Source organism: Mustelus asterias, chromosome 1, assembly GCF_964213995.1.
Source record: "Mustelus asterias chromosome 1, sMusAst1.hap1.1, whole genome shotgun sequence".
In the NCBI taxonomy this organism is placed as follows: Eukaryota; Metazoa; Chordata; class Chondrichthyes; order Carcharhiniformes; family Triakidae; genus Mustelus; species Mustelus asterias.
The window spans coordinates 3,013,886-3,032,277 of NC_135801.1; the positions used below are offsets into that span (position 1 = coordinate 3,013,886).

Here is an 18,392-nt window from a genome sequence, read left to right on the forward strand (position 1 = left end):
ACAATTCTTATTTATGACAAAACATCCCAAAAAGCACAATCCCACGGAGACCAAAGATTTGTTGTGAATTCTGTTATATATGCAGGATGCACAAATAACAATTTTCAAACTTTCAGCTGAACCTCAGTGTAAGTAAACACTCAGTGTTGTTTTTATTAAGGTAATGACTGTAACATTCAAAAAGACTGGTTATGTATTTGAAAATAAATTTGGATGGATTCAAGGCAAACGTAGAGTCATGGGATTAGAGTAGAAGGCTCAAACTGATCAGCCAGTATCAGCACAATGGGTTGAATTAACTTCTCTGTGTTGTTATTCTAAGAATGATTTTGTTACAGCACGGGAGAGTGTTATTTGGCCCACTCTGGTCTTTTCGCTTCAGGGTTTATCTTTTAAAAATATTCATCCGGTTCCTCCAAATCTGTTTCTGTAACTGTTGCTGGCAGAGCATCTCGATTATTGCTACATAATAAAATTTCTGTTGGACTTTTCTCTTTCAATGTTCATTTCAAACTGTAGCTCTCAAATGGTGGAAATAATTTTTTTGCCCATGTGCCGCAGCAGGGTCCCATATAATTCTGAACACTTCGAAAGAATGTCCTGTGAACTTTGGTGTTTTTATAAGCTTATTTTTATTCGTGTCACAACTAGGCTTACATTAGCACTGCAATGAACAGAAGAGGCCCAGTTCTTCTGGTCTCCTCATAACTGAATGCTCTCATTCCGGTCACCATCAAGCTGAATCTCTTCTAAAACCTTCCTATGGCCCTGATATACTCCCTAAAGGGATACTCAAAATTGGATACAATGATCCAACATAGCTGCTTAGCATCCTCTGATTTTTATTTGATGCACCTTTAAAACTCCTTATCCTTTTTTTCCCCCCAAAGGAAGGTTTTGGCAACTTGTTTTTTTTTTAAATTGACATGAGCGTCGCTGGCTGGCCAGCATTTATTGCCCATCCCTAGTTGCCCTTGGAGGGCAGCACGGTAGCGCAGTGGTTAGCACTGCTGCTTCACAGCTCCAGGGTCCCGGGTTCGATTCCCGGCTCGGGTCACTGTCTGTGTGGAGTTTGCACATTCTCCTCGTGTCTGCGTGGGTTTACTCCGGGTGCTCCGGTTTCCTCCCACAGTCCAAAGATGTGCGGGTTAGGTTGATTGGCCAGGTTAAAAAAAAAAATTGCCCCTTAGTGTCCTGGGATGCGTAGGTTAGAGGGATTAGTGGGTAAATATGTGGGGGTAGGGCCTGGGTGGGATTGTGGTCGGTGCAGACTCGATGGGCCGAATGGCCTCCTTCTGCACTGTAGGGTTTCTATGATTTCTATGATTGCTGTGGCTCTGGAGTCACATGTAGGCCAGACCGGGTAAGGACGGCAGATTTCCTTCCCCAAGGGAAGGAAATCAGATGGGTTTTTCTGACAATCGACAATGGTTTCATGGTCATCGGTAGATTCTTAATTCCAGATATTTTTTATTGAATTCAAATTCCACCATCTGCTGTGGCGGGATTCGAACCTGGGTCCCCAGAACATTAGCTGAAGTTCTGGATTATTAGTCTTGTGATAATACCACTAGGCCATCCCCTCCCTGATGTCCTGTCACTTCACGGATGTGTGTATCACAACCTACGCAAAAGTTTCTCAGCTATCGACGTATCCTGGAAATTGTCCGAGCAAGAAAACTTACCATCAATAGTTGCTGGCAGAAGTGTGGTAACAATCTCCGCTTGTCCTTTCTGATTTTTGTACAAGAAGCACTGGAAACAGTACAACACAGCGCAGCGCAGGACAAATGGCTGCCTTTCATTCACCATGGACATCAGAAGCACTACGATTGCAGGTCTGTGTTGGAGAAGGAATTATTGTATAAACTTCAGAAAAAGAGATTCTAAGAATGCAACTTTTAAAACATCAAATATAGGTTGACATTTGCCAGACAGTGTAGTTGGGATGTAACAAACTGCACCTAGTGCAGAAAGCTGCTCTAGTTGTACATTGCTTCTCTGAGATCTCATTGTTGCTTTTCTTCCCTTCGTGAGATACAGTCAGGACATTTCTCGCAAAAGTTCAAGGGACATCCAGAACTTATATTTTCGATTTCAAATGCGCACAATACAGCAATTAACGTAAATCATTATTTTGCTGAAAAGAGACAAATGTTGCCAAAGTTTTTCATCCTGCACTCATCAAGACAATATTCAAATTCTGTCATACAAACAGTTAAGATTGTTATGGATTCCATCACACTGCCACTTGTAGAACAAAATGTATTCTGCAGTAAGTCAGTATTACTCATTAACATGTTCTTCAAACTTCAAAGCATCTTCTACTTTATGTAACAGAAGACCATGAGACTATTATTAACTTACAAAACCAATCCAATCTGAATTCATTTAATATACTGTACATCTAGAATGGTGGCATTAGCATGTCATAAAATCAATAAAATGCACATAAGACCCGAGTTGACTAACCTTTCAGTCACAATGCAGAAAAATAAGTTGTACTGCATTCATTAATAATGAAAAACTTATAGGAAGGAAGGTTCAATGTGCAAATAGATAAAATCATCGAATCCCTACAGTGCAGGAGGCCGCCATTTGGCGCATCGACTTGGTACCAACTCTCTGCCAAGTACCTTACCCAGGCACACCACCCCATCCTACCCCATGTCTAATCCAGCTAACCTACACAACTTTGCACATTTGGACACTAAGGGTCAATTTATCATGGCTAAACGATCTAACTTGCACATCTTCCGACTGTGGGAGAAAACCGGAGCACCTGGAGGAAACCTGCACAGACAGGGGGAAGAATGTGCAAACTGCACACAGTCACCCAAGGCCGGAATTGAACCTGGGCTCCTGGCGCTGTGAGGCACGGTATTAACCACTGCGCTGTCCATAAAATGATGCAACATGAACTCTAAATTGCAATCATTTCACAGGCTTTCAAAGACAATGTCTTTGTATAATTCAACTGACAGTTACTGTTACTTCAAACACTTCAGCAGATCAGCTCACAGTAAAACTAAGCTTGCGAGGCAAAAAAAGAAAATGATGGAAAATCTCAGTAGGTCTGACAGCATCTGTAGAGAGAGAACAGAGTTAACGTGGCGAGTCTGGGTGCTTACCTTGGTGGATTGGAAGGTGCATTCACAGAAGCAAAATAATCCTGGTTTACCTGGGAGCCTCTGATGACTTCTGATACTGTGTTAATGGTCTATAAAAACACAAAAGTCAAATCAAAAATCAAATATCACAAGTACGCTAAGCACACTCTACACTACAACCAGGCTGTTAAACGTACTTTGCAAATGTACTTTGTGATCCAAGTGATGTATGTCAGTGATGAGTAAAAGAACATTTTTTATTCCAAACACAGTCCCAATACGAGATACATCCAGGCCAAGTACGCCATAAGATGCCAAGAAGCTCCACCTACTCGAACCCTATAAAGCAATTCAGCATTACATGATTCTCCATTCCCAACCAACCCCCACAAATTGTGGTCTCGAGAAGGAAGCTAACCACAATACTAAACCGTGGCAGCATTCTGTGGGGGCTGACGCCACAGCAAATGGGACTTCCCAAAAATCATTTCTTGCAGCCAGAGGATATCCCTTATGGAGGAGGTGGTTCAGTGTGCAGGATGATATACTCCTGCTCTTTTGTAATGTTCCCATCCGCCTGGTCTGAATTCAGACAGTCTGCTCCCGCTTTAAAATTGGGCACCTTCTTTTCCCATGAAAATCCAACATTTTTCTCCTAAAAACAAGTTGAAAATTATTATCCCAGCTGCTTCCATCTCTCTCAAACCTTCAGGGGAAGAGAAATAGAACACTGATTTTCTGTGCGATAAAGTTGCCTGGGGCTGGAATTCAACAAGTCCTGGTTATAGAATCCTGGTCTCTTCCTGCATTTCCTTTGGGAATTTTCAAGGAACACATCATCACTTTTAAGTTGCACCTTCCATCAATAGCAGTTAGCTCAAAATTATTAACAGCAACTTCAATTTGGCAGTTCTATCACTAACAAAAAAGTACTTTCCACACACAACACACAAAAACAACTTCAATCACATTTGGTAACGTTTCAGTATTACATTCATGCAACAAATAAACATCATCGCTAGTAACCCTTGTTAAACTGCTCCTACCCTGGCAATTTTCAGGAATGTTGCCAGACTAAAACTTTAATTTAATTTGTACAGCATTCTGCATCATGACAGAGACCCTGGGTCCATGAAACTATGAAGGTGGTTGGCCGGGTCAACATTAAAATGTTACAACTTGATGTGGAGAACAGAACTAAGATTTCACAAATATCCGAGAGCCACTAACAAATCCAATGAAGAATTTAGGAGAAAGTTCTTCACCCAGAATGGTGTGAATGTGGAACTTACTTCCACGCTGAACTCGGCTGAGGTGAATCTGACAGATGCTATTAGGGGGGGGAAGTACTAATAACTGTTAATTGTAATTAATTGAAGTTTAATTGTATTTATATTGTAGGCTTTACTGGGGATTCATCTGTGGTCATATAGATGCAGACCAATAGCTTTGACAAAGCATCATCTGGACTCGAAACATCAGCTCTTTTCTCTCCTTACAGATGCTGCCAGACCTGCTGAGATTTTCCAGCATTTTCTCTTTTAGTTGCAGACCGATACTGCCTGTGATGGTTTGGAGGTGCACAATATATAAAGTGCTGCTTTGTAAATAAAGATTTGCAAGTACATAAAGACTAGGCTCCAGTTCAAGCCTTCATCATCTGGTTATCCGAACCACAATTGTAAGGAGGGAGAAACACAATGATATGTTGACCTGGTGGCCTTAGTAAATTGGGAAGAGACTCGGTGTGCAGCTGAGGAGCTGAATGCTGTGAAATGATATGTAACTCACCTCAGTGAGAATGTCAGCAGGAACTCCAGTTGCCATCAGGATGGTGCACAACTGCTGTAACAAGCCACACTGGAACGCTGACTTCTGGCAACTACTTGTGGCACCCGGAGGATTCACAGGAGACACCAGCACTCTTACCAGCTAGGGTTAAATATCACAAGAAATTTCAATCACCTCTGCGGATAGAATCCAGGAATAGAACAGTAGAACAGTTCAGGAACTTGTGTGCACAGAATTTGCTCTTTAGGCCAACCACATTTGCAACTCTCAGGGAATATATTTGGAAGCTTTAGTTGCAAGCAGTGTCCCAAAATAAAAATTAAACAACTCTCCCATGCAAACAAGTTTTCAAAGTCTGACTGACATCTCTTTACAGAAGCATAAAGTTCAAAATCATCTGTTCCTGAACCGTATTGCCCAATACATCGGTTGAACTGCTGTGGTGGGATTTGAACCCATGCTCTGAGAACATTAACCTGGATCACTAGTCCAGTGACTAGTACTCCCAGGTCAAGTACATGATTAGATGCCAAGAAACTCCACCTAATCGAACACTATAATGTAATACAACTCCGACCACTAGAGGAGCAACCTTACATACCAGCATGATACTCCATTCCCACCACCACCCTCCACTAGTCTGTGGTCTCGAGAAGCTTGTCACAATATTAAAACAGTGCAGTTTTCTGTGAGGGCTCATGCCACCGGAAAGTAGGTGACAGAGTGAGTTAGGGTCCATTGGATGTATAGGAAAGGTGACCTTATCTTGATAGGTGATTTTGGTTAGGGGGTAGCATGGGTGACAGGCATGGCTCGTTGGTAGCACTCAACATCTGAGTCGTAAGGTTGTGAGTTTAATCCTCACTTCAGGATTTGAGCATAAAAACTGAAGCGGACACTACAGGGAAGTACTGAGGGAGGGCTGCACTTGCGGAAGCACCATTTTTCAGATGAGATGTTAAATTAACACCCATCTCTTAGGTCAATGTAAAAGATTCTATAACACCATCTGAAGTCAACATCACAAAAAGTGATCTGGTCACTATGTTAGAATCATTTCTCTCAGGACAATATATTTTCTTTTTAAAATTTAGAAAGACATTGCATTATCTGAACACTTGGAAGCTGATCTGGATTTAGAGTCAGAGTCATTTCCACAAAGGTTTACCAAAGTCCTCAATTTTATGAAAATATGGGAACATTACACCAATTTACAAGGTTTTATGGCAAACATATTTTGAACTATCCAAGGATAACTTCAGTTAAGAGTAGTTTAAACATCAATGGTTAAAAGTAAAATCAATATAGATTTGCAATGACCTGAATGTGGCTGTTTTCTTGAAAAAGAATCACTGTAACCTGCAACAATTAGGCGTTTTTGGTAGATTTTGGAACATGAAGAGTCATTGATGGAAAGGGTCACACAGCTCATATGAACTGAGCTATCACTGTGCAATTACATTAAATAATGAAACTAGAAACTGATTTCATTGTCACCGTGGACAAGATAGTAAAAGTGATGGGTTATCAGTCAGAACAATTCAGTCTCTAGCAACATAACAGAAACAAGAATTAAGCGGTCAAAGACCCAGATTACGAGAAAGTGGTAGTGCTAAATGAGACAATCCAATAGCCAGAGAACGAGGAGGATGACTGCATTGTTGGACATACTGCCTTCCAATACAGTGGTTACAGCAAGACCCCCCTGCTGGCTTTAAAGGATCGAATGGCATTTTCCAAACAGCCAGGAGCTTTCACCAATGTCTTGGTCAACAGTCATCTTTCGATAGAGTAACCACACGTTTGTGTCACCACTGTTTGAGATCTTGCCGGAGGTAAATTAGCTGCTGTACTTAGCAACGATAGAATAGTAATTACAAGTGAAAAATAAGCAATTGACTTGGCAGTACTTTGCTGTGTCATGCTTGTGTACCGTATTCGATGAAGTTTTATTTATTTACCTGCAGCATCAGGTGAAGATTTGTCACTTTCTGTGCAGACCAGCCAGAATTGTCTTCAGCAACCTCAAACCAAGGTTTCATCCGTTGAATGTATGAACCCTCCTTGAAAAAATTCTGATTGGAACTATTGTTCTTCATCAAGTTAAGGAGCAGTAAAAGACAATCTTCAACCACAATGCCTGGTACACACAAAACAGTTCAAGACATTTATTAAGAAATGGCAATTTATCAAGTCATAAAGTGCCCTAAATTTTACTCAACTCAAACTATAGGACTTGCATTTTTTTTGTCAGAAAACCTCAGTGGGTACTTTGGTAAATTAAGGGGCTGAAGTTTCTCAAACTATTATTCAGCATTGGCTAAAATTAATTGCACTATTGAGCAGATATGTATTTTTTCCAAAGGAGAGGAATCCAGATGGTCAAAAGTGCTTGGAAGGTCTTAATAATGTATCTGTAGATTATTGGAATTAGCAGTGTAGAGGATTTACCCATTTCAAAGTGGGATCATTTCAAAGTTCACATTTTAGGGAGTGGGAATCGAGAATCTGAAACAAACAGCTTCCATTATGATTACCAAGCAAGTGTGTTTTTTTAATATAAAATGTCACTGACGAGATAAAGAACACTCATGCTTCATAGATTGTCAGCCAAATAATCACTTTAGATGACTATATTGTGGCAAAGATTGAACAAGTCACTAACAATGTGCTAGCATTGTTGACCAAAATTATGCTTTTATCTTAAGTTCTGCCTTTAATTTTAAATGTGTTCCCTCTTGTCACCATCATAATCTACAATGAGTACTTATGACGTCATAACCATTTCACCATCTTAAAAGTTTCTATCAGATCATCCGTCAACCTAGTGAAAAAATTCCTAACTTCTGAAATTTCTCTGCTGCAATCCCTTACCTCTGGTAAAATCCGAGTCAATCTACACTGCACTTTGACTATTCTTCCTATAATGGGACAGACGCAATTTACTAATGACAACTTACAGGTCTTGTAAAATCTTAGCCATTCACTTTGCCACCTCGTCTCGTGATGAGTGATTTGAAGTGATTTTTTTGAAAATTAAAACCACGAGCTTCACTTATTTTACATATCCGTTTTTTTTTTATTCCATAGCACACAAAACAGTCTTTCAAAATAAATGCTGCCTGAAGAGTCGTACTGGACTTGGAACATTGACTGTTTCTCTCTCTACAGATGCTGTCAGACTTGCTGAGTTTTTCCAGCACTTTGATTTTATTTCAATGCTGACTAATCACAATTAACTTCACTCCAAATACTTGGTAATTCTATCCCAAGAATTTCCTGACATATTCCTTGTCCTGTATTGAAGAGGCATCTCAGTTTCTCTTCAACAGAATTTTGGAAAATTATAGTCGGGTCCTCCTCTTTTTCCTCCCTCCAATTTGCCTGGATGTAAAAGGCGAAGTCCCTACAAGTGTGAATGGCTTCATCAGCACCCTTCATCGTTACATAAAAGCCTCCACCAACAATTCCACACCAATTTCAGATGTTCCTGCAATTTCAAACCTGGAAAGGCCTAGACAAAATTTCCATTTAGTGCCTGCCATCCCTTCACTCTGTTCTGTGGGCTTGTTTCTTCTCTTTTTTTTTTGTTTTCTGAGAGCTGGTAAATTACAATTAATCATCAGATGATATGCAACACTGATAGAAGAGTGACAGGGTTAAGTCACATTTGCAGCAATGCCAAGATTCTCAATCAGAGATATTCCAATGGAACATGAACGGAAGAATGCATCACAGTGGAAGGAGTCTTGCAGTTTTTAATTATTTTGTTAAATTAAATTTTTGAAATGAAAGGTAGATTCACCAGCAAACTACATTGCAACTTCAGCAAGTTAACGGTCAAGATTTTTATAACTATGCAATTGGAAAAATAAATGTCTGTGGCAGGTTTTGTTTTGCAGGAAAATTGTGAATTGACTAAATGTTTGTGTTTAGGTTTAGGAATACCTCCATCACTCATCCCTTCTTCAGTGATAATATCCAGCAGGCGTTCAAAGGCATTTTCAAAAGCTACAATCTTCTGAATGGCTGCATTAGCTTTTGTTAATTGTTGCAGCAAAAGCAGACCCTGGGGAAGTGGGGGAAGAAAAGAGATGTTTTTACTATCTTCCCTTTTTAAAATCTTCCATTCTCTCCCATCATTGGCTATTTTAGCAGCACCATCAACCTAGAGATAAAATAACAATATCTGCTTTATAGATTTGCCAAAGCTCTAAGCCAGATAAGCGCAAACTAGATTTGGCAAGATTATATATAAATATAGAGGATTCAGTGCACTATCCTTTAAAGCTTCGAAGGCACAAACCACCATCTCTCATTCAGGAAGCAATCTCTTCCCTGGAGAAATCACAGGAAAAATATTTTGGTTTAAAAAGCTGAGATAAAACCATTCCTAAAAAGGTGATTTTTAAAAAAAGTGTAAATAACACTTAACACTTGTGATTGCATGCTGTTGATATTTCAAAAGCACTGAAAACACAGGAAAATTGCTTAGAGCAAACCTACTGAGCAACACGTCACACATGACTATGACTTGCGTGTGGTCAGAAACCTTAGTTAGTTGAAAGCGAGACATGTGTGTCACAACTTTGGTCATAAGCTATCCATGATTGAACACGATTTTGAAAGCAGATCCCCAAATATAAAAAAAGAGAACTAGGATCTGAATCCACCAGTGTTCTGCAAGGTGCCCTTTAGAATTTGAAGGAGCATGATCAATATCCTTCAGAAACAGCCTATATTCGAATTTGTCATGAACAATGAATTTCAGAACCCCAGATAAAACTCTGATAATCCAACATAATAGAAAACAAATGCAAATAGCCAGAGAATGCTTCCCCGTAATGGGTGATGCAACAATTCCCATCTCTCCTGAAACAAAATGCTGAAATAGGCTTGCAGGGATTCACTCAAACTAGATACGAATAGTTCTCATCTAATAAAGGAAGGGGTGGATTGTCATTGCTTTGGGGAAAAGGGTGAGAAAGTCATAATTGGTCCTCATCACAAATTTCACAGGCTCTGTGCAACCCAAAAGCTGTGGTCAAAACTGGTGTGTCACTGGTAGACTCCTCAAACAGAAGACGTAAGGCATCGGGGGCAGATAGAAGCTAAGCAAATTAACCTTCCACTTGGAAGCATTGAATAGAACAGTCCTGCTTGCTCTCCAATTTCAATCCATTGTCACTACTTCAAATATAAACCCCTATCAGTCTACCCATTTCTTAGGAAAGGAAGTTACTCTGAACCCACATTAGTGGCTGCATTCTTTAATGTTTTTTTTCAGTTTTGCCTGGTATGCTGAAGGTGGCTCAAGGAAAGGACACTCACATCATTGCGAATCACTTCCCTGGAATCTGCAAGCAAATCCATCATCCTGGACACACCTGTACATTAATGTTCACAGTTAACAATACTTTCTGAACAGGAATCAGTTTTTCCATACCTCATGCAAAATTGTACAGCATCTTCAAAGGCAGCAAATTGCTACAGACAATCCCCCAACTACCCACCCACCCCGAGCGGGCCCACCACCCACCCCGAGCGGGCCCACCACCCACCCCTCTGCATGTTCAATTTTTGTTTGTGAATCTTAAAATATGATCTAAATTTGTAATTCTGTTTTTTTCATCATGTTTCAAATTACTTCACAAATATATGGTCTGTGATCCAGTTTTATTTTATAGCTGTCATTAAGCTTCTTTCAGGATTCCTTTGATGGCTTTAAAAGAGTGTACTTGTGCATAGCTATGTGTCTTTCTATTTAACAACCTATCCATATAATTTTGAGTCGTAGCTATGTATTTACCCTGCAACAGCATAATTTGCGATCAAATCTCTAAGTTTCATTAAACAAGCCAATGTTGGGAAGAGAGAAATGGATGCATTTTGGGGGATACAGCAGCACAAAGCCAAAAGGGGATTGGAGTGAGCGTTACCCGAGGAGCAGGAGATGATTGGGTGAATTGTTTCTGCAAGTTATAATTCAGTTTCTGGGTTACTGAGCATCAGTCTCATAATGCAATTGCACTCTGCAAATGTGTTTTACAATAAAGCATTATCTCCCTGCAGCCCACCTCAATCTCATCATAGCCCTTGGTCTGAACCTGATCAACACCGCAGGAGTTTATCTGACACACACTTTCATCATCATTTATGACTTCCTGGATCTGATTTCCTTCCTGACTTCTGGCAACTGTGCCCAGTTTTGATTAAACACACTTTTGATTAAGAGAAACTTTGGCCAAGCATTAATCTTTCAAATTGTTCATTTGTGTCCAATGCAAAAACATTAATGTGGGAAGCGCAGGACTTTTCATTCTGGATCCCCACCACTCACATCAGGCAATGCCAGATGAGGTTAGCTGCAATGAAAAGCTCCCTCTATTCTGTTCCACCTTAAGATCACCACTCAAATACACCACTGGGGAATATTTAACCCCACTTCCTCCCCACCACTCACCCACATTCTGAGGGATCTCTGACTGGAATTGGAAATAAGTGGCAATTCTCTGATTGAGGTCAAGGACAATTCTCACTAGGGGTGGATTGCCGCTGTCCAACTTTTCAGAGTCTTTGGCTACAATCAGCAAGTAAGGGATTTGGGGCTTTGGACCCATTAGCATTGGGAATAGGTTCAGGCGGTCCAACATTCTTCCATATAGAATCCTTGTTGCCACATTCACCAGGTCCTGGATTCTCGGCATGAAAGCCTCGTGCTGAATTTATTGTTTCTCTCAAGCTATTTTCCTCATTCTTCATAATCTTTTGTACCAGCTCCATGCCGTCTGCCAGGGAACACAAATCCTTGATCCACTCTAAGTAAAGACATGTTACTGTGAAACTGTCCTGGTCTCAGTAAGAGAATTCTGATTAGGCTCTATAAGGCAGATTTGTTAACAAATTGGAAGTGTAACAGTTCCTGTCTACCCACATATTGCATCTATGTCTAACATCAGAGAGTTGAAACATTTTCTCTTCATGGGCATCGAGTTGATGATTACAGAATCCGTGAGCAGACAAGAATTTAAGCTTTTTACAATCACAAGTTGCAAGATCTAGGTTTTAGCTTCATATTACGAAACTATATATCATTTAGCAAAAAAAACTATAACTTCATATTAAAATAGATCAGCAGATAGTAATCTAAAATATACAACATTTTGATTAAGAGTCAATGGGGCTGTTTTATATTTGCTAAATATTTGATGAGCCTATTTGATTCATTTGTCCTTAAAAAATAAACAAGACAATTTTGACGCCAGTAATCGATGATACAAGAGGATTAAATTGGCATGGAGTGGATTTTAACCTTATCCAGATTTGGGCTATCAATATGGATGATATTAACTATTGCGCTTGTTAAGTTTAATTTTGTCCTGGGTTTCGGAGGCTTCTTTCATACAGTACTTTCAGCTTATTCAACTGTTCCCTCTTACGCAGTGTTCAGAATAAGCCATGTTCTTACCCATTGGGCTGACAAGGATAATCTGTTGAACTTGTTGACCTTGGTTTTTTAAAAGTGCAGTTAGAAGTTTCACTGCAGGCCAACGCACATGAAAATCAAACTCCTGAAAAGAAGAAAAGTTAAGTTTGACACTTAAAAATCACAGACAGTTTGCAACGTATGACAAAATGCAGCTGCCATTGGAAAGCCTTTAAGGAGATAAATTGAAACCTAAACAGTGAGTAGTCTGATAATATTATAGCTGGTTGCAGACTCAGATTAATGCCATAGATTATTTAATTAGATCCAAATGAGGAGATGCTGAGTGGGATCTGTGGCAGGGCTGGGCGAGAGAAAAAGCAGCAATGAAACAGCAGGCGATGGGAGGAAAGGAAATATGGTGCATTGCACAGCAGCACATTCAAAATATCAGTTTACACAGACAGCAACACAATAAACCTGGAGACATTCTCATGGGAAAAATTAACCCAATTATCCCCACAAGGGATAAACTTTTAACATACATACTCTACAAGTACACTGTCAAAAAACCAAGCTCTCTCCTGAAAAAGAATCACAATTCCCCATGTATATTAAACCACGCAACTGCTTTTCTCTACCCATCTTTAACAGTAAACGTGTAGACTAATCCAATCAATAAATTCCATGGGAGAAGAGAAACTGCAGCAGTCAGAATTGCACAAAATTGGGGAGCAGCAATTTACAAGTTCAGTGTTTTAAAATTAGACGCTTGAATGAATCATCGAAACCCTACAGTGCAGAAAGAGGCCATTCGACCCATCGAGTCTGCACCGACCACAATCCCACCCAGGCCCTACCCCCATATCCCTACATATTTTACCCGCTAATCCGTCTAACCTACGCATCTCAGGACACTAAAGGGGCAATTTTAGCGTGGCCAATCAACCTAACCCGCACATCTTTGGACTGTGGGAGGAAACCGGAGCACCCGGAGGAAACCCACGCAGACACGAGGAGAATGTGCAAACTCCACACAGACAGTGACCCGAGCCAGGAATCGAACCCAGGCCCCTGGAGCTGTGAAGCAGCAGTGCTAACCACTGTGCTACCGTGCCGCCCGTAACCACTGCGCTACTGTGTCACCCGTGATGTAATGATGATGATACAGTATATTTCCTCAATCCCAGGACATCACTTCAGGATAACCATTTTCAGCTGCTTCATCAATAATGTTTGTCCCACTGTAAGGTCAGGAGTGAGAATGCTCGCTGATGACTGCACAACATTCAGTATCATTCGCAATTCCAAGCAGTCTGCACCCAAATGCAGCAAGGCCTAGACTTTATTGTTGCATAAAGGTAAATCTCACGGGATCCAGGGTGAGGTATCTAATTGGATACAAAATTGGCGTCTTGACAGAAGCCAGAGGGTGGTTGTAGAGGGTTGTTTTTCAAACTGGAGGCCTGTGACCAGCGGTGTGCCTCAGGGATCAGTGCTGGGCCCACTGTTATTTGTCATTTATATTAAATGATTTGGATGAGAATATAGGGGGCATGGTTAGTAAGTTTGCAGATGGCACCAAGATTGGTGGCATGGTGGACAGTGAAGAAAGTTATCTCCAATTGCAACGGGATCTTGATCGATTGCCCAGTGGGCTGACGAATGGCAGATGGAGTTTAATTTAGACAAATGCGAGGTGATGCATTTTGGTAGATTGAACCAGGGCAGGACTTACTCAGTTAATGGTAGGGCGTTGGGGAGAGTTACAGAACAAAGAGATCTAGGGGTACATGTTCATAGCTCCTTGAAAGTGGAGTCACGGGTGGACAGAGTGGTGAAGAAGGCATTCGGCATGCTTGGTTTCTTCGGTCAGAACACTGAATACAGGAGTTGGAACGTCTTGTCGAAGTTGTACAAGACATTGGTAAGGCCACACTTGGAATACTGAGTGCAATTCTGGTCACCCTATTATAGAAAGGATATTATTAAACTAGAAAGAGTGCAGAAAAGATTTATTAGGATGCTACCGGGACTTGACGGATTGAGTTATACGGAGAGGCTGAATAGACTGGGACTTTTTTCTCTGGAGCGTAGAAGGCTGAGGGGTGATCTTATAGAGGTCTATAAAATAATGAGGGGCATAGACAAGGTAGATAGTCAATATCTTTTCCCAAAGGTAGGGGAGTCTAAAACTAGAGGGCATAGGTTTAAGGCGAGAGGGGAAATACACAAAAGTATCCAGAGGGGCAATTTTTTTACACAGAGGGTGGTGAGTGTCTGGAACAAGCTGCCAGAGGTAGTAGTAGAGGCGGGTACAATTTTATCTTTTAAAAAGCATTTAGACAGTTACATGAGTACAATGGCATGGACAAGTTGGGTCGAAGGGCCTGTTTCCATGCTGTAAACCTCTATGGCTCTGACTCTAGAAAACATTCTGGCTTGGGCTGATAAGTGGAAGTAACATTCACGTCACACAAGTGCCAGACAATCTTCAACGAGAGAGAATCTAAGCACCTCTTCATGACACTCAGTGGCATTGCCATCGCTGAATCCCCCACTATTAACATCCAAAGGTTTACTATTGACCAGAAACTAAATTTGACTAGCCATATAAAAACTGTGACGAAAAGAGGTCAGAGGCTGAGAATTCTGCAGCAAGTAACTTCCTTCCTGACTCCCCAAAAGCCGGTTCAACATCTATAAGGCACAAGTCAGGAATACTGTAAAAAAAGAGAGTAAGGGCAGAAAGGTTTTTTTTAGTTTAGTTAGGGCATCATGATCGTCACAGGCTTGGAGGGCCGAAGGGCCTGCTCCTGTGCTGTACTTTTCTTTGTTCTTTGTACTTTGAGTGCAGCTCCAACAACACAAGAAGTTCAACACCACCCAGGACAAAGCAGTCCACTTAAACATTTATTGTTTCCACCAATGACATACAATGGCAGCAGTGTACCACGTGCAAGCTGCTTTGCAACAACTCACTATGGCTCCTTAAATGTTGGTCTACCCAGTGGCACCCCAAGCATCAAAAGAGCTTTGCCTGACAAATTTTGTTAACATGTTGTAAGTCAGTTGCAGCAACAGAATCAAGAATGCTCACATGTCCCACACTAGCAAAGAGTCTGCAGCAACTGGGGGCATTGGAATTTTCTACAGGATCACAGAACTGTTACAGCACAGATGGAAGCTATTCAGTCCATCCAGTTTGTGCTGGCTCTCTGCAAGAGCAATTTAGCTAGTCCAGTTCCCTGCCCTTTCCTCATAGACTTTGCTTATTTTAATTTTCTTTGCTGCTGATGACTCACAGACAAGTCCCATTTTCCCAGAATTTCTATTATTTTAGAACACTTATCTCCTTGAACTATAATCTACCTTTTCAATCTTAAAGATACGCACGACTAATTGACGAGTCGTATCATACAATAGACAACTGACCATGTTATTATGGCAATTTCTCATTGACTTCTAGAAGTACGAAGCAAAGAGGTCCATCTATAATAGTTATAATTATACAATGTATTTCACTCACCTATGAAAGTAAAACAGATATTGAACATTATTTTGTACTCTGACCCCTTCAAATAAAACACCAGGAACTATTGATTGGCACCTACAATCATAGAATCCCTACAGTACAGAAAGAGGCCATTCGGCCCATCGGGTCTGCACCGACCACAATCCCACCCAGGCCCTACCCCCATATCCCTACATATTTTACCCGCTAATCCCTCTAATGTACGCATCCCAGGACACTAAGGGGCAATTTTAGCATGGCCAATCAACCTAACCCACACATCTTTGGACTGTGGGAGGAAACCGGAGCACCCGGAGGAAACCCACGCAGACACGAGGAGAATGTGCAAACTCCACACAGACAGTGACCCAAGCCGGGAATCGAACTCAGGTCCCTGGAGCTGTGAAGCAGCAGTGCTAACCACTGTGCTACCGTGCCGCCAATTTCCTCAATCCTTCCCCACAGGAATCGCTCCTTGCTGGAGCTGTTCAATTGCTGGTTACAGGACTAGGAATTCAGATCCTGTTCTCAATGAACTCCATGCATGCACCCATCCCAATAGGGACCACCAGAAAGGGACCAGGAGCAGGTATCCTGGGTTCTAGTCCTTATATTAATCTGAGGCACTGAAGGCAACTGTAGTTCCAATATGACCTAACCTATACAGTACCTGTTAATTCAGCATAGAATCATAGATAAGACTGGAATTAAATCAATTCTCTGATTCCCCGATTCCACTGAGCTATTTCTACAATTGACAGACAGACTCAAAATTATAGGATATTTGAAATCTTACTGATGATCAGTGACAGAGCTCGAGAGGGGCAGCGAGGTTGGAGTTGGGGGTTTTCTATATGGCTTGGAGGACAGTTAAGCCGGCATTTCACACTCTCCAGTCCTGTCCTGGCCATCTGGCCAAAAACCCACTTTCCAGTCAGTCAGTCCACCATTTTCTCCCATTGTTAAACACCCCAATGAAATGAAAAGCAATACAATCTGCTCAGTATTTTCACACCCATCTGATTTTCTTAATCCACAACAGTGTTGAAATGGAATCAGAAACTGACCTCCAACAAGGATAAGAGTAGGGTTAGATTTTCTTGTTGTTTGATGAAAATCTCTGCGAACTGCCCAGCCAGATCATCCGAATTGGTCTTCTGGGCATTCTCCTCTGAAAGAAAATACAGAAGGGAAAAGAAATCAAAGGTGATGTAAAGTCAGAAGACTCTACTTAGGTACCACCAGAATCTAGAGATGGGGCAAGTACAGTTAGAAGGAAGAAGCTGTTATAATAGAAAATTATTAAACAAAGCCAGCACAACAATGTGAAATAGACTGAAGAGTTAACGATCAAAAAGGTTTGTAAATACACAACAGAATTTACCAGGTTTCAACAACCAAGATCTTTGAATTTTCAGGTTGAGAAGAATTCAATTTGTTAAAACATTCCTGTGGTATTTGAAAAAAACTGGTTGAAAGGCAGCGGAAACACTGTTTTTATTTACTTGTGTGCACAACATGCAGAAGCTTTGTGTTACATTCCAATGGGGCTATTCCCAGAGCATGATTTTAAGATATTTGTTCTTTAAACTGATTAATGGTTGGGAGATCAATCATTAAGGCTCCTGAGATAGCACTTTCCAAAGCTATGAAAGCTACCATCTAGAAAGACAAGAGCAGCAGACACATGGAAACACTATCATCTGAAGTTCCTCCTCAAGCTACTTAGAATCCTGACTTGGACATCACCATTCTTTCACTGTTGCTGTGTCAAAATCCTGAAACGCCCTTACCTAACAGCACAGTGGGTGTACCTACACCATATGAACTGCAACAGTTCAAGAAGGAAGTTCACCACCACCTTCTCATGGGCAAATCAGGTATTGGCAATAAACGCTGGCCTCGCCATGCGACTCCTACATCTCTTGAATAAATAAACATAAAAGGCCTCCCCCTCACCATCGGGATTCTCCACTCCTGCTTCAGTAAATGGAGATTTGGCTGAATGCCAAACTCTGTTTGCGCTGGCAGCGGTGGTGGGACATACAATATCGGAGAATTCCAGCCAAAGACAGTAACTACTTGCACAGAGGTCGAGGAGAATCAGAACCACAGCATAGAAAGAGGCCACTCAGTCCATCAGATCTGTGCCAGCTCTTTTGCAAGAATCCTCATTAGTCCCATTCCCACCACCCCTACCTTGGCTCTGTCCCCATAGTCATGCAATTTTCCCCTTTTTAAGTAAATCGCCAAATTCCCTATCAAAGTTATTATTGAATCAGTTCCACAGCCTTTTGAGGAGCACATTCCAGATCATAACTCGCTACCTAAACAAAATTCTCATTCACACCTGATTTTGTTTTTGCCAGAATCTTGTCCGTGTCCTTTGGTTGTCAATGTTTGTGTCACTGGAAACAGGTACTTCTCATTTTACTCTTACACAATCCTTCAATTCCGAAACACCATTATTAATCTCGTTAATCTTCTCTACCATAAAGGAGAACAATTTCAGCTCTCCAGTCTCTCCAGGAAATTGAATTCCCTCATCCCT

The 18,392-nt window shown here is 41.0% G+C and overlaps 1 protein-coding gene across 8 annotated transcripts in view; it reads right to left on the reverse strand.

Annotated features, from left to right (window-relative positions):
- Positions 1–18,392, reverse strand: part of uso1 (USO1 vesicle transport factor) — a 78,273-nt gene that overhangs the window by 35,129 nt on the left and 24,752 nt on the right. For all 8 annotated transcript variants that reach the window (XM_078204154.1, XM_078204211.1, XM_078203893.1 and 5 more), the window contains 8 exons: positions 16,909–17,012; positions 12,370–12,472; positions 10,233–10,288; positions 8,850–8,970; positions 6,863–7,041; positions 4,902–5,042; positions 3,132–3,220; positions 1,686–1,840 (listed from right to left, as the gene is read on the reverse strand). In XM_078204154.1, coding sequence (XP_078060280.1) covers positions 1,686–1,840; positions 3,132–3,220; positions 4,902–5,042; positions 6,863–7,041; positions 8,850–8,970; positions 10,233–10,288; positions 12,370–12,472; positions 16,909–17,012 — 948 coding nt within the window. The remainder of the gene's footprint in view (positions 1–1,685; positions 1,841–3,131; positions 3,221–4,901; positions 5,043–6,862; positions 7,042–8,849; positions 8,971–10,232; positions 10,289–12,369; positions 12,473–16,908; positions 17,013–18,392) is intronic.